This window comes from Carassius auratus, chromosome 14 (genome assembly GCF_003368295.1).
Source record: "Carassius auratus strain Wakin chromosome 14, ASM336829v1, whole genome shotgun sequence".
In the NCBI taxonomy this organism is placed as follows: domain Eukaryota; kingdom Metazoa; phylum Chordata; class Actinopteri; order Cypriniformes; family Cyprinidae; genus Carassius; species Carassius auratus.
In genome coordinates this window covers 12,575,314-12,591,041 of record NC_039256.1, presented here as the reverse complement: position 1 = coordinate 12,591,041, position 15,728 = coordinate 12,575,314, and the positions used below count along the sequence as shown (strand labels likewise).

The following is a 15,728-nucleotide window of genomic DNA, read 5'->3' as shown; positions in this document are numbered from 1 at the left end:
GTGAAATTGTGATGAAACGATGGATTTGCTGGAATCACAAGCAGTTCTGTCTTGGTAAGGTTGAGTTGAAGGTGATGGTCCATCATCCAGCAAGAAATGTCTGTTAGACAAGTTGAGATGCGAATAGCTACCGTCGGATCATCAGGATGGAATGAGAGGTAGAGTTGAGTGTCATCAGCATAGCAGTGGTATGAAAAGCCATGTTTCTGAATGACAGAACCTAATGATGCCATGTAGACAGAGAAGAGAAGTGGTCCAAGAACTGAGCCCTGAGGCACCCCAGTGGTTAGATGTTGTGACTTGGACACCTCACCTCTCCAAGATACTTTGAAGGACCTATCTGATAGGTAAGACTCAAACCATTGAAGTATGGTTTCTGAGATGCCTTTTGCCAGTAGGGTTAACAGGAGGATCTGGTGGTTAACTGTTTCAAAAGTGGACAGATCAAGCAGGATAAGTATTGAAGGTTTGGATTCCGCTCTTGCCAGTCTTGGAGCTTCAACAACTGAGAGCAAGGCAGTCTCAGTTGAATTTCCACTTCTGAAGCCAGATTGGTTGCTGTCAAGGAGTTTGTTCTGCATTAGAAATGTTGAGACTTGGTTGAACACAGCTCGTTCAAGTGTTTTTGTAATGAAAGGAAGAAGGGAAACTGGTCTGAAGTTCTCTAAAAGAAATGGGTTGAGGGTGGGTTTCTTAAGTAGTTGGGTTATACAAGCCTGTCTAAATGATGAGGGGAAAACACCAGTGTGGAGGGATGTGTTGATGATGTGAGTGAGTGTAGGTAGAACTCCAGGAGAAATGGCTTGAAGGAGATGGAATAGGATCAAGCGGGCAAGTTGTAGGGGGATTAGAAAGGATGAGTTTTGAGACTTCTGCCTCAGAGAGTGAAGAGAAGGATGTAAATGAGTGTATATTTGCTGGTGATATGAGCTCGACTGATTGTGGTGTGGATTATTGTGCACTAATATGTTTAATTTTATTAATGAAAAACGTGGCAAAGTCGTCAGCTATTAGAGATGAAGCAGGAGGGGGAGGAGGAGGACAAAGAAGTGAGGAAAATGTTTTAAAAAGCATGCGAGAGTAAGACGAATTGTTAATTTTGTTATGGTAGTATTTCATTTTAGCAGTGAAGACATTAGCAGAGAAGGAAGATAGGAGTGACTGATATACATTAAGGTCAGTAGTATTTTTGGATCTGTGCTACACCCTTTCAGCAGCTCTAAGCTTAGAACGGTGTTCGCGTAGAACATCAGATAACCAATGGGCGGTACGGGCTGGCCTGAAAGATAAGGGGCAAACAGTGTCTAAACAAGATGTAAGAGTAGAGCAGAAAGTATCAGTAGCATTGTTAGCATCCAAAGATGCAAACAGTTTAGGGGAAGGACGTGAATATGAAACCATTGCATATAGCTGGGAGGGTAAAAGTGTGTGTAGGTTACGTGGAAAGATGACATGTGGAGGGGTAAATGATGTGTCAGGGACCATGTTGAGGTTAAGAGTGAGGAGCAAGTGATCCGAGGTGTGTAGTGGAGAAACCAGTACATGATCAGTGGAACAGTTGAGCGTATAAATAAGGTCCAGTTGGTTGCCTGATTTGTGAGTAGCAGTAGTTGACACTCGGTTGAGATCAAAAGAGGCAAGCAGAGTGTGGAAATCAGCAGATAGAGGTTTATCTAGGTGGATGTTGAAATCTCCAAGCATAACTAGGGGAGTACCATCCTCAGGAAAGGATGAGAGCAACACGTCTAATTCATCCAAAAAGTTACCTAGTGGTCCTGGGGGTCGATACACAATTACAAAATGTATTTTAAGAGGGTAGGTAACAGTTACTGAATCAGATTCAAAGGAGCTGTTGATACCCAAAGATGGTAAAGGATTAAATATCCAATCATTAGAGATGAGCAGACCAGTACCTCCACCTCTTCCAGTCAAATGGTGGGAGTGGGAAAATGAGAAATTATTGGAGAGTGCTGCAGGTGTAGCAGGTTCTCTGGTTTGATCCAGGTCTCTGTTAGGGCCATGAGATGAAGCTTTGAATGACTAATAATAGAAATAATGAAATCGGCTTTGTTTACAGCAGACCTGCAATTCCAGAGACCAATAGAAAAAGAAAGTAATGTGTTAGAAGATATAGGCAAAGTGTGCAGGTTTTGTTAACATTGCGCTGCCTACATTGTGTGATGCGTGGTTTGCGGGTGGTAGTGTGACGATCATGCACTAGAGAGACACAGGGAGAGGGAGATCAAATCGCAGGTATGTTTTATTTGAGGTAATCCAAAATTGTCGTCAAACATGCCAGGGTCAAAACCAGAATGCAGTCCAAACAAACAAAATAAACAAACAAGGAAGGGTACAGGAAAGGGAAGGAAACGGAACGGGAACTCAGAATATGAGAAATGAGGAATCTCGGGGAACGAGAAGACTGGAACATCGAAGGGTAAGGACACCATACAAACAACAGGGAAAGACAAGTATTTATAAGGAGGATCATGACAATAGATTTCCTGCAACTGGTGCAATTAACTGGAGTGCAATTACTGTGAAGACAGGACCAGACTAGAGGAATTATAGTGAATATGGTGAAGTGCCTAAGGAGAAGTGAGCTCACTAGTGGACACCCAGGGAAACAGAAACTAGACAGCGTGACAGGTAGTGATAGTAGGGATCTGGAAACTCATAGTAAGAACTGGTTATAAACAAAAAAAAAACAACTGAAAAAGAAATGAAACAAGGAGAAAGAAAAATAGATTAATCAAAACAATGGTTATATTCCCTGCTGGTGTCCCTGCCGGTGGAGTCGATGGTCTTTACACTCTTCGGTCTTCACACGAGGAAGGCTTAACTGGAGGGCTGCTGCGACTGCTACCGCGGTACACTTATCTTTTTTAAACCCGACAAAATGAAAATTGAATTGAGCTGAACACACTTTACTGTTTATCGCAACAAAGGTCTAAGCAAGAGCACAACACTGACAACGTATGCGATAGAGTACAAGACCAAACACAGCACGTCTCAACACAGTAAACAAACAAGTGTTTCCTAGCAACGACAACAACGCTAAACACTAATGAGACAAGAAATAAATACACTTACGATCTGCTTTTAACCCGCTGATTTAACTCCTTCACACAAAGGGTATTTCTTTACACTCTCTTGGCTAGCGTTTGAACGCACTTTACTGTTTATCACAACAACGGTCTAAACAAGCGCAGGACACTGACAATGTATGCAATACGAGAGTACGAGACCAAACGCAGCACGTCTCAACACAATATATGTGTGTGTGTGTGTGTGTGTGTGTGTAGGTATATATATATATATATATATATATATATATATATATATATATATATATATATATATAAATATAGTTTTAGTTATGTTAGTACTTTAATTTCATATCATGAAAATGAGAAATGTATTTTGCCTTTAGGAAACTAGCTGTATGTTTTTTTTTTTTTTAATTAAATTTAATTGACATTTTTAAATTGTTTAAGTCTCAGTGTTCAATGATAACCCCCTGTACCCAAGCACTCAAAAAGAGTAATATCTGTAGCATGCAGTAATTTTGAGCATGTTTTTACTGTGAGCTTAAAGATGGATGGAGAGGCTGCTGTAGCATCTCCATCTTCTGTCTCTTTCAGCCGTGTCACTTCACCACATCCGGACGGCTAATGATTAACACACACAATAACGTCCTGCTGTTATCTGCACGGCTGTAAATGGACTTTCACAAGAAAATGGGAAAGGAAATAAAGTCCTGTCGGGATATTTAGAGGAATTCATTCACTCGACCAGATGTATTTTTTGATTAAAAAAATAAATAATTTCTAAAGCATTGTTTTATTTTGCTATTTCCAGTGTGCGTTTTCATGCTCATCAAGATAAGTGTAAAACAGTGTGAACTGGTTCCTCAGTAAAGTGTGAAACAAGATAGCAATCTCTGTCTGACGGATTAGATGCTGAATAAGTTCACAGCAGCAGGAAACTGAAGTGCAGATCTGTTTTTTAAAGCACGAACAGATGCATTTATGTGGATGTATATCATGCACACTGACTCGTGTGTTTGCATGTCTTTCAGCTGTGCCTAAAGGGATGGTTCACCCCAAAATAAAATGACCTGTCATAATTTTCTCACCATTTTCTGTATTATTTTGGTAAATATTTTACTTGAATGCTCTTGAAACTGAATTCTATCTCAGTTCTCTATCCGTTTCTTAGGCAAAATCACACTTTTATTATTCCTTAAATATTAACTTTTTTGAGCTCTTATCAATTTTACTTTCACTTAAAACAGCCAATGAAATGTATCTGTGTAAAATATAACATTATTGATTGTATGACCAAAACAGTTATTCAAAATATCTCATTTGTGCTCCAAATGAACATTTCCTTTAAATTCTTTTGAACCAAATTTTACTTTTAATTCAAACAAATGTAAAAACATTATTGAATTAGTTTTTACCTCACAGCAGGTTTTGACCAAAAGGACTTTTTTTTGTTTTGTTCCAAACCTATAGAACTTTTTTATTATTATTTTTTTCTGTAAAACTTTACATTTGTATTGTAGATCATTTTAAAAAGTCCCAGTCTTCTTTTGGACACCATTTAATTTCATTGTATAAACGAAATTGTATTCCATAGAAGTAGGAATAATAGTGTTATTTTGTTGAATATCTTACGTAAATACTCAAAAGCGATGGCTAACTTTGTACACGATTATGTTTTGGAGGCAAAATCACACTTTTATTATTCCTTTTAATTTCCTTTAGATTTTTTGAGCTTCCTCAAATTTTACTTTTACTCAAAACGATTACAGTAAAGCAGATTTGTTTATAAGTATTGCTAAAGATATTTGACTGAAGTGTGACTTCTGACACACATTTTGACCCGGTCCTCAAACTCTTAACGTCTCACATGTGCTGAACATGTTCCTTCAGATGAAGTTGTGAAACTGATCAAACATTAACAGTTGGAACGTGTGATCTTGAAGGACATGAGATGAACGTTACTGGCATCAGGTGTTTATTGGCTCTTTAATTGACATGAATCATCTGACTGAGCTGAAAACAGGCTCCACCCGTCCCATCAGATGATGTCCGTGCAGCGTCTGCTCGACCTCTGGCTCCTCTGTCAATGATTGACTGCGCTGAATACACGCTCACCGCTTCAGCTTCTGTTTTTATCAATAAGCTGTGTTTGTTTCCTTGTGCTATCGAGACTTATGATCCACATTGTGATCAGTAAACACTCACACGCCAACTGGTTTCCACCCTCTCAAAGTACAGCGTGATTTAGAGATGGCTATTGTATGATTTCGTTAAATCTGATCAACATGTCAAGGCCATTTTTTGATAGGAATATAAAAAAGTAACACTTTTTATTTACATTAATTATTTTTATATAAGCATTTTATGGCTTGTAATGCATTGTATGGTCCTATGAATAATTGAAACGCTTATCTAATCATAGCTAGATCTTTAGAAAGTATTATGCATAAAACACATGATTAACAAGGAGTCTGCAAATATTATAATGTGTTTCAATTTTGGTGATAATTACTTGTGAAATTATATAATTCATTATAATGTAAAATATTAATACCTTTATAATTGCATATATGAAAGCTTCAGGTGTTACCAAACCCCATGATATGCAAAAATAAGATTTGAAACATTATAAATACATTTATGCTGACAAAAAAGGCATTTAAAAATAGTTTTAATATATGTAAAAGAAAAACTGTTGAGAAAAATAATAATAATAACAATATTCTTTATAATAAAGGAAATTAAGAAGAGAATGTGTTTAATTGTTGTGAAAATAATGTCAAAATGACAAAAAAAAAAAAAATATTTTTCTTGAGATTTTGAATGTCAGTAATTTTACATTCTCCTCAAATATTCTTTTTATTAAATTTTTTTTCTTTTTTTACAAATGAACGATTACACAGAGGCACCAGTTCACTCTATTTTTAACAAAAGAAGTCATTTTTTCCATCATCCAGTAGGTGTAAAATATTTTACATAGTAAAGCAAAGCAGTAGTGATACAAATAAAGTCATCAAATCGTCATCAGTAGTTAGTGAGGTCATATCAAAAGCAGTATAGAAATTAAGAAAGCATTATGCAACATACTCTGAGATCATCATTGTTTACAAAAATTGAAATACTGTGCACGTTATTCACAATAAAACATGTTTGCGTGTCAGTGGTGTAGTGCAATATGAGCGCTCGGCTGAGCGTCACTGAAACCGTGTAAACATGTACTGTTTATCCTTCTGTTTGGAGGAGGGGTCAGTATTCCTCTTTGATGCTGGTGGATATATTGTCTGTCATCAAGCCGTTATTGGTGCTGCTGACCATGGCAGTGTGTGCGTGGCCAGATACGCTGACCGCTGTAGACGTGGAGCTCTGCTGAGTCTGCTGGAGTCGCTTCTTGTTCATTTTCCTTTCTTTGGCTCTTCTGTTTTGAAACCAGATCTTCACCTGTGAAACACAGTGCAAAATGATTTGCCTGATTAAACCAATGATGAAGCTTCTAGCAGTACCAGACATATCCTGCACCTCAGGCATAAAATTGACATATTGAAAGTGGAAGTGATGTGACAATCAGCCAAGTATGGCAACCCATGCTCGGAATTCGTGCTCTGCATTTAACCCATCCAAAGTGCACACACACAGCAGTGAACACACACACACCATGAACAGCAGCAGTGGGCAGCCATTATGCTGCTGCACCCGGGGAGCAATTGGGGGTTCGGTGCCTTGCTCAAGGACACCTCAGTCATGGTATTGAGGGAAAGTGCTGTACATTCACTACCCCACCTATAATTCCTGCCGGACTCAAACTTCCAACCTCATTCTCAACCTGATCATTCCTGAGACTCAAACTCCCAAAATCTGGATTATGAGTCCAACTCTCTATCTATTCAGCCATGACTTCCCCTAACAAACGTATTAGTGAATTTTAATGATGATGAAATTTCAGCTTTGCATTCTCAGCCATTTTTGCAATTATTTGTTGCAACTGGTTGTAAGTCTGTGTGTATAATATATATTGTATAATAAAGTTTTTTTTTTTTTTTTTTTTTTTGCATAACTTAATTATGGTAAACTATCTGAAAGGGTTAGTTCACCCAAGAATGAAAATTTTTGCATCTTCTACCCACCCCTCGAAGCATTCTAAGTGTGCGTCACTTTCTTCTTTCAGAATAATCCAACCAGAGTTATAAAATTGTCCTTGCTCTTCCAAGCTTTTCAATGGGGGTAAGTGGGTGTTTTTGTCAACTGTTCAGAAGACATGAAATAAAGTGCACGCATCTGTAATAAAAAGTCCTTCACATGGCTCTGGAGAGTGAATAAAGGCCCTCTATAGTGAATTCAATGCATTTTTGTTAGATAAATATCCAGATTTCAAAAGTAATAAACACTTTTTTCTCACATCTGCTGACTGTTTGGAACCGGAAGATGTGCAGGAGGATTCTGTAGTTTGTCAGCGCTGCGTGGTTAGTGACGAGCATAAGAACAAAACAAAACACTGGTCACAAATTAGAAGCACAAAACGAGGATCTGTAAAGAAAAACATCAGAGGATTTTGAAATAAGCCAAGAGGAGGTTTTCCTTTGCTAAAGTAAGGAAACTTTGTTTCCTTTGCTCCTACATTTCCCAGAGGCACGCGATGCATATGCCTTCCGTCCTCCGGTTCCCAACAGTCAGCAGAAGTGAGAAAAATTGTGTTTAATATGTTTGAAATCTGGATATTTATCTTACAAAACTCATGGATTCACTACAGGGGGCCTCTATTCACCCCCCGGAGCTGTGTGAGGGACGCTTTATTACAGATGCACGCACTTTATTTCACATCTTCTGAACAGTTGACAAGAAACATCTGTTTTCCCCCACTGAAAGGCTTGGAAGAGCAAGGACAATTTCTAATAAAACTGATTATTATGGATTATTCTGAAAGAAGAAAGTCACATACACCTAGGATGCTTCGACGGTGAATAAAACATGGACGGATTTTCATTCTCGGGTGAACTAGACCCTTTAACACTCTTTATTGTCCTTAAAAAATAAAGATAATTTTCTTTTTCAAAAAATATAATTGCTTATGAGTGAAATATGGAAGAGTTCAAAATTCGTCTGAGGTTCACACTCACCGTTTCTGTAGAACTGAGTAATGTGATTTTAACAAGGCACTGACCACACTCAAAAATAAAGGTGCTTCACGATGCCATAGAAGAACCGAGTTGTCTAAATTATTCCATTAATGAACCTTTAACATCTAAAGGTCCTTTCTGTTTCACAAAAGGTTCTACGTGGCTAAAGAAGTTTCTTCAGATTATAAAAAAAGGTGAGAAAGATGTGGTTCTTTAAAGATCCTTTGACTGAATGGTTCTTTTTTGGAACCCAAACATTTTCTTATATGGCATCAATGTAAAGAAACTCTTAAGCACCTTAATATTTAAGAGCGTATTATTTTCCTCTTTCTTAAAGATGGAGCACTTGTAATTTAGGAGTTTTTCCCGTGGTTTCTAATATATTGCATATCACCACACATGCATCTAATTCTGTACAGCCACATGACGTCCTTTCTCAAGAAACTCAGTTATAATTAGACAGTTCTCACTGCATAAACTCACAGGTTAGTTGAACTTCCTCTTTTCATGTTCCATCGACCTACCTGGCGTTCTGATAGGCTCAGGGCCACCGCAAGCTCCGCCTTCCGTCTGATGGTGATGTAGCGGCTGAAATGAAATTCCTTCTCTAGCTCCAAGCGCTGGACATCACTGTACACCACTCTGTACTTGTCCTTCGTCCGGGTCTTTCCTCCTGCCATCACAACAGAGTCATTTTTAGTTTCCATATTCAGCTGTGGTTACTGTGGAATATCTTTATATATATATATATATTAATGGGCCCGATTTCAGTTTGTGTGAATTTACTGTATTAGACAACATAGGCCAATAGGGTAAAAAATATATATGTTTAAGAATTGAAAACAATAAGAATCGCAAGCATTTGTGTAGTGTTATGTTTAAATACTAAAATATAAAGTATACTAACTAAATAAAATAAATATGCACAATTTCCATACATTTGCAGAAATGAAATAGATAAAGCCAGTTTGTTGTTTAACTTTTAAGTTAAAGGATAAAGGTTAAAGAGTTTTTACAGAGGGGATTTTGTTAATTAATCAACAAACTTTTATTAATTATTAAAATACACTTTTATTAATCAAAAATAAAAACATAATTGTACTATTTAAATGCTACAAAAATTATAATTATATTACAAAAACTTTAACGGAAATTAAAATGAAATAATATTTACATGTATTTTTTTTAATTAAACAAAAAGAAAAAAAAACCTGTAACAGCATCTCAGTGATACTAAAATAACACTGAAGCCTAGACACACACACACACACACACACACACACACACACTGTCTAGAAAACCACAGAATGCAGTTTTCATAGACTGAAACTCTTTCTCAACAGTTTTCTTCCCTTTTCTTCAGCAGCTTCGGCTGACATGGGTAACCACACATACATGCACACACACACACACAGTCTCGTCCCCTTATCAGTGTGCTCCGGTCCTCCCACAGTGCACACAGCAGGGTGCGCCGCTGCCTCAGACTCGCTGGCATCTGCTACTATTAGCTTTTCACAAAATCTATCACTTGGTTCGACTCTCAAGACGCCTTGTGTTTAGACACAAGGATTAATAATCCAGCGGCTAACATTAGGCAACACCTTCATACACTGTTTTGTCCGGTGTCACACTCATCTGACTCACTCTGTCTCTGTGTGACGGGGCCCTCCTTTATCTCTTTTCTTAACATTACTAATGCATAATGTGTGGTAAAAGTCCTGGGAAGAGTGATTATTTGTACAGCGATTGCAGAACCACCTTCTTGAACTAACAGAAGTTGCTGTTAAGTGGACGTCAGAAGTGTAGTTCGTTGCGTAGTTCGATTTTAAATGGGTTTTAAATGGCTAACTGATTTTTACTGAGGTTTATCTCTTCAGAGCTGTTCTGAGAAGGCCGAAAATGAAACCTGGAGATGTGTGCACTCTGTAATTCAAGGTTTACAGTGTTTAACCTCGTTATACGCACACACGCATAATCACCGTCATATGATGGGCTGTAATAAACACAGCATAAAGAGATAAAACAGAAGCACATATCAGCAGATGAACCTTAGTGTGCTGCCTAACTAGACTGCATTTTATAGCATCACAGCCCAGTGTTATTTTGGTGTCACTGAGATATTATTATGATATTTCTTTTGAATTAGTTTTTATTTTAATATTTAAATTTTTTCAAGTATTTTTAATACTTTTTTTGTCATTTAAATTTTCTTTAAAGTTTTAGTAAATTTGTTGCTTTTTTGTTTTTAAATGTATATATATATATATATATATATATATATATATATATATATATATATATATTTTTTTTTTTTTTATAATACTTTTTCATCTCCATTTTAGTTTTTATAATTGTATTTCCTTTATTTTAGACTAAATGAAAAGGGGAAAAGTAGATGATATTTGTTAAATAAGTAAAGCCCCTTTCACACTGCCATTCCGGCAAATACACGGGTAAAGTGTTCCTGCAATTGTTCCCGGGTCGCTAGATTTTGCACTTTCACACTGCCAGTGATGACCCGGTGCTTTCACACACAACCCTTGAAGATCCCATGATGACACGTGACATCAGCGCGTGACGTGTAATGTACGAGTTGAAAACGCTAGGCACGTTATACTTTCACTGAAGCAAGCAAACGATCTCTGCGTCAGCGCGGAAAGTGAGGAACTAACTGATCTCTGCTTCATTACAGTTTGCACATATGTTTTCGTCGTGAACGTTGATCTTCCTTCAAAAAAGTCGGTAAAAGAGTCGCGTGATAATGCGCGTCATCACTACGATACTTCACGGAATTAGATCTGGCTTTTGTTCACACAGCGCTCGTCCCGGGTCGAATCCCGCAATGTTACTAGGTCCCCGACCCGGGTTCAATTCGGTAATCGATCCCGGGACGTGGTTGCTTTCACACAGAAGGCGACCCCGGCAATGTTCCGGAAATATTGCGGGTCCGACGTGCAGTGTGAAAGCGGCTTAATTGTGTGCACATCCCACCTTCTGGCAGATGCAGGACAAAAGAAACTTCTGAAGTGAAAAAAATATAATGTCCGACATTATGTTTTTTTTCACAAAAGTAGATGATATAAAATAAGTTTAGGATTTGTATGTTATTTTATTTATTAAGTATTAATTTGATTTGATTTGATTTATTAAACATTTATACTATTTCAAGTAATACAACTTTTTTTTTTTAAGTTTTCATGTTAGTAAAAAAAGATTTTTTTTATTAAATCTTTAAATTAAAAATGTAAATCTAGTTGCAAAGGTAACATCTGTAAATTCCACGTAAAATAGTCACACACACACACACACACACACGTTTGTTTTTGTGAAAAGTGGGTTCATCCCATAAGTGTAATGGTTTTATAATGTAAAAACTGTATATTCTATGGCCCTACACCAACCCTACACCTAACCCTAACCATCACAGGAAACTTTGTGCATTATTACTTTCTCAAAAAAACTCATTCTGTATGGTTTATAAGCGTTTTGACGAAAAATGGGGACATGGGTTATGGGGGTGTTCTCCCTTCAGACTCTTCTTTAGCAGGTAAAATGCATATTCTCTAGGATTTAAGTCTGGAGATTGACTTGGCCAGTCTAAAACCTTCCACTTCCTGCCCCTGATGAACACCTCTGTTTGCTTTGGCACTATGTTTTGGGTCATTATCTTACTGCATGATGACGTTTGGTTGCATCTTTCTGTAAATTGGCAGACAAAATGTTTCTGTAGTCTTCTGAGTTCGTTTTGCTGCTACCATCATGTTACATCATCAATGAAGATTACTGAGCCCGTCGCAGAAGAAGCGATGCAAGCCCAAGCCATGACATTAACTCCACTGTGCTTCAGATGAGCTTGTCTGTTTGGGGTTATGAGCAGATTCTTTAAACGTTAGCCTTTCCATCCCTTGGGCAATCCATCATCTTTGTCTCATAAGTCCATAAATTTTGTCTCGTCTACTATTCTTCTTCCTAATGAGAGGTTTGCGTCTTCTTTAAGGTGCTTCTGCGAGCAGTATATTGTGATACCTTCACTCCTGCCCTCTGGAGGTTGTTGCTGGTGTCACTAACTGTTGTTTTAGGGTCTTTCTATACTGCTGTAACAATGTTTGTGTCATCAACTGCTGATGTTTTCTTGGTCTACCTGTTCGAGGTCCATTAATTAGTATACCAGTGGTTTTTCTTCTTCTTCTTCTTCTTCTTTTAGGACATTCCAGATGGTTGTCATGTATTGGCTAGGGCCAATGTTTGTGAAATGGCTCTCATTGATCTCCCATCTTCTCTTGGCTTCACCATTCCTTGTTTTTCACCCATACACAGCTCTCTGGTTTTATTGTTGGTTACACATCTAACTATAAATGTAGTCTGCACAGGCAAACCCCAAATCTGAAACTGACCGCAGATATTCAGTACTATTTCTTGTTTGAATAATCAATATAATAGGACAAAGCAGGGCAACAAAATGCACCTGTCAGTTCCATGTTCCAATACTTTTGGTCACATGAGCAATGGATGTGTTCAAACAAAAGGTGCTATCCTCTAAGTTGTGTTTATCAGATCCAGATGAAAATACCTGGAAATAAAAGCTGAAATGTTGATCTCTTGTCTCATATTCATATTTTGATGTCAAACCCAAATGGTTTCAGTCTAAAGCAAAGACACTGTTCCAATACTTTTGGAAGGGAGTGTACACACACACACACACACACACACACACAAGCATCAAACTCTGTTGAAAATCATTAAGTCTTTTGTTCTTTTTTTTTCCAGATTAGTCACTTATGAGGTTCTAATAAAGTTGCTCGCTTAGTAGACAGCTGACTGTTTAGACAGTATGCAGCTCACTAGTACATTTTGGAAGCTAATTACATTCAGAGAGAGATCTGAAGTATATGTGCCCATTTTTTATTGTCTACACTGGTACATGTGGCTGTTAATAATTATTGCATCAAAATAAAGTCAAAATAAAGTTTAAATGTCTCTATTATTATTAACTAATGGATCAAAATGAAGTCATATTCATCACAAACATGGATTGTACGTCACTGTCTGTTTTCCAGTAGGGGGTAGCAGTGGATTGCATTTAAAAGAGTTTATAAAATAAAATATAAATGTAAATAAATCATGTATTTTCTCATGCATTCTTTCAGAATGAGCTTTGGATCAGTCTGTTGTCATGATAATTAGCTATATATAAAAACAAATGATATGTTACTATAGAAATAGATAAGTAGGCCATTCAGATAATTCAGTGACTCAGGACCACGTGGGTTTCTAAAGATAAATGAACAGCGTTTCATTTTTTCAGCAGTATTTCCTGAACATTGTCATCTATGTTTGTTTTAGTTACACATCCACATTCGCCGCTCATGTGACCATATCAGAACGTTTGAACAGTCAAACACGATGACTGCATTTGCATCTCAACCAACTGTGTCAGACAACGCTCCTTTGAGAGCTGAAGACTAAACTAATGAGCTATAGTTCCTCCTTTTGGGCTGTTTAAGAAATACGACCAGTTATTTTCAAACAAATATGAATCAGATGAGTTCGAATTGAATTGAATCAAATTGCTCAATGGCAACTACAACAGTAACAAAACCAGAGCATTAAAAAATTCAAGCGACAAATTAACCAGAAACTAAAACTTTTGAAACTAAACCTCCATGTCTGTTTCTGTCTGAGCTGTATAGCTTCACCGACCTGACTGTGTGTGACATATTTACACAAATATTCCCTGAAGAGATTAGTTTATCACTCTGTAAACTATTAGCTATAATGCACTTCAGATAAGGCCAAAACATCTATTATTGGCTGTTGAGCTACATGCTCCTTCATCAAAGATCAAACAGATGAATTCTGCTGCTATTTTGATCTCTCCGCTGTAACGACTGAATCAGAAACTGATTTCCATATTAATACCCCATGGCCTTGTGGTGGTAATCCATGTTCAAAAACCAGTTGGTATTATCAGTTGTATATTGTTACATTGTATTCTTCAAAAGCACATAATCACATGGTGCATGTTGGAAAGCCATGACATGTTCAAAAACATGGTATTTACAATAGCACAGTGCACTAAAACACTGCACTGCTATTGTATATTTCCATGAATGTCTAAAACAACATGCTGTTACCATGATGCACATCCAAAAAACATGGTTTTATCAATGGTATTATCAAAGAAACCTGGTATTACCAATGATATCGTCCAAAAAAACTGAACTAATATAGTATATTTCATGAAAGCATAAAATTAAATGGTATGTCTAAAAACATGGTATTATCAATGGTGTTGTCCAAAAGCACTGTACTACTATTGCATATTTAATAAAAGCATCTAATTACATGGTATTACCGCGATGCATGTCCGAAACAAAACATGGTATTACAAATGATATTGTATACTGTACTTCTGTAGTACGTTTTATAAAAGCATAGATTATGTGGTATTAACATGATGTATATTTTAAAAAACATGGTATTACCAAAACAGTGTCTAAAAACTGTACTACTTTATATTTCATAAAAGTATCAAATTACATGGTATTACCATGACTTCTTTCTAAAAAAAAAAACAATTATATTACCAATGGTTTTGTCTTAAAACACTGTATAATGGTATATTTTATAAAAGTATAAAATTACACGGTTATTACCGTGATGCATGTTAATTACTGATGATATTGTCCAGAAAACTGTACTTCTATAGAATATTTCATAAAAGCATTGTTTTAAATGTATGTCTAAAAAACATGGTATTACAAATGGTATTATCTAAGAAACATGGTACTACCAAAATAGTGACAAAAAAAACCTGCACTTATCTAGTATATTTCATAAAAGTAGGCTACCAAATTACGTGGTAAAAAAAAAAACATGGTATTGCCAATGGTATTGTCTTGAAACACTTTATGGTATATTTCATAAAAGCATCAAGTTACATGGTACAGGTCTAAAAACTCCTCAGTGGTATTACCTTTTCTAAATAACATGGCATTACCGTGGTGTTTTTGATCGTGTGGAGTAGGTGAACGGGTGTGCTGTGAGTTAACAGATGCTCAGGAGAGGTGCTGATGTCTCACCCGGGTTCGCGGGAGGCGCGGCGCGTCTCATCCAGTCCGGCGGCTCCTCTCTCTCCACCGGCGCGCTCGCAGCGCCGCTCAGCACCTCCTGCTCCACCGGCAGAGTGCCGCTGACCTCCGCGCTGTTCACCGGGAGCGGGTGACCCGTCCCGTGGCCGTAGAGCTGCGGCCAGTCGTCGCGCGAGCCGGGGCCAAAGCCGGGACTCCATGCGCCGCCGGTGTGGTACAGGTCACCTCCAAGCGCCGGAGCCGCGGGGTACCCGCTGTAGTCCGCGTACGGCGCAGGCGGGTACACGTTCAGGTGCGGCTGGCCAAGATTCAGGTGTCTCGCGGGGTTGCCGTACATGGCCGCGTCCAGCAGGAAGCTCACGGACATTTTCCTCGCGAGCTGAAAGTTTAACTTTAACTGAACTTCACCTTACCGGAGCGCTCGCGGGAGCGCGTTTGTTTACCCAGCGCTGACGTCACGCCCGGGACACCCACCT

The 15,728-nt window shown here is 37.7% G+C and overlaps 1 protein-coding gene across 1 annotated transcript; it reads right to left on the bottom strand.

Annotated features, from left to right (window-relative positions):
* Positions 1-5,890: 5,890 nt before the first annotated feature.
* On the bottom strand, positions 5,891-15,709 carry LOC113113655 (homeobox protein CDX-1-like). Its single transcript, XM_026280036.1, has 3 exons — positions 15,244-15,709; positions 8,686-8,834; positions 5,891-6,488 (listed from the first exon to the last, which is right to left on the bottom strand). Exons 1-3 carry the CDS (start codon positions 15,617-15,619, stop codon positions 6,297-6,299), a joined length of 717 nt encoding a protein of 238 aa, XP_026135821.1. The 5' UTR covers positions 15,620-15,709; the 3' UTR covers positions 5,891-6,296.
* Positions 15,710-15,728: the final 19 nt, after the last annotated feature.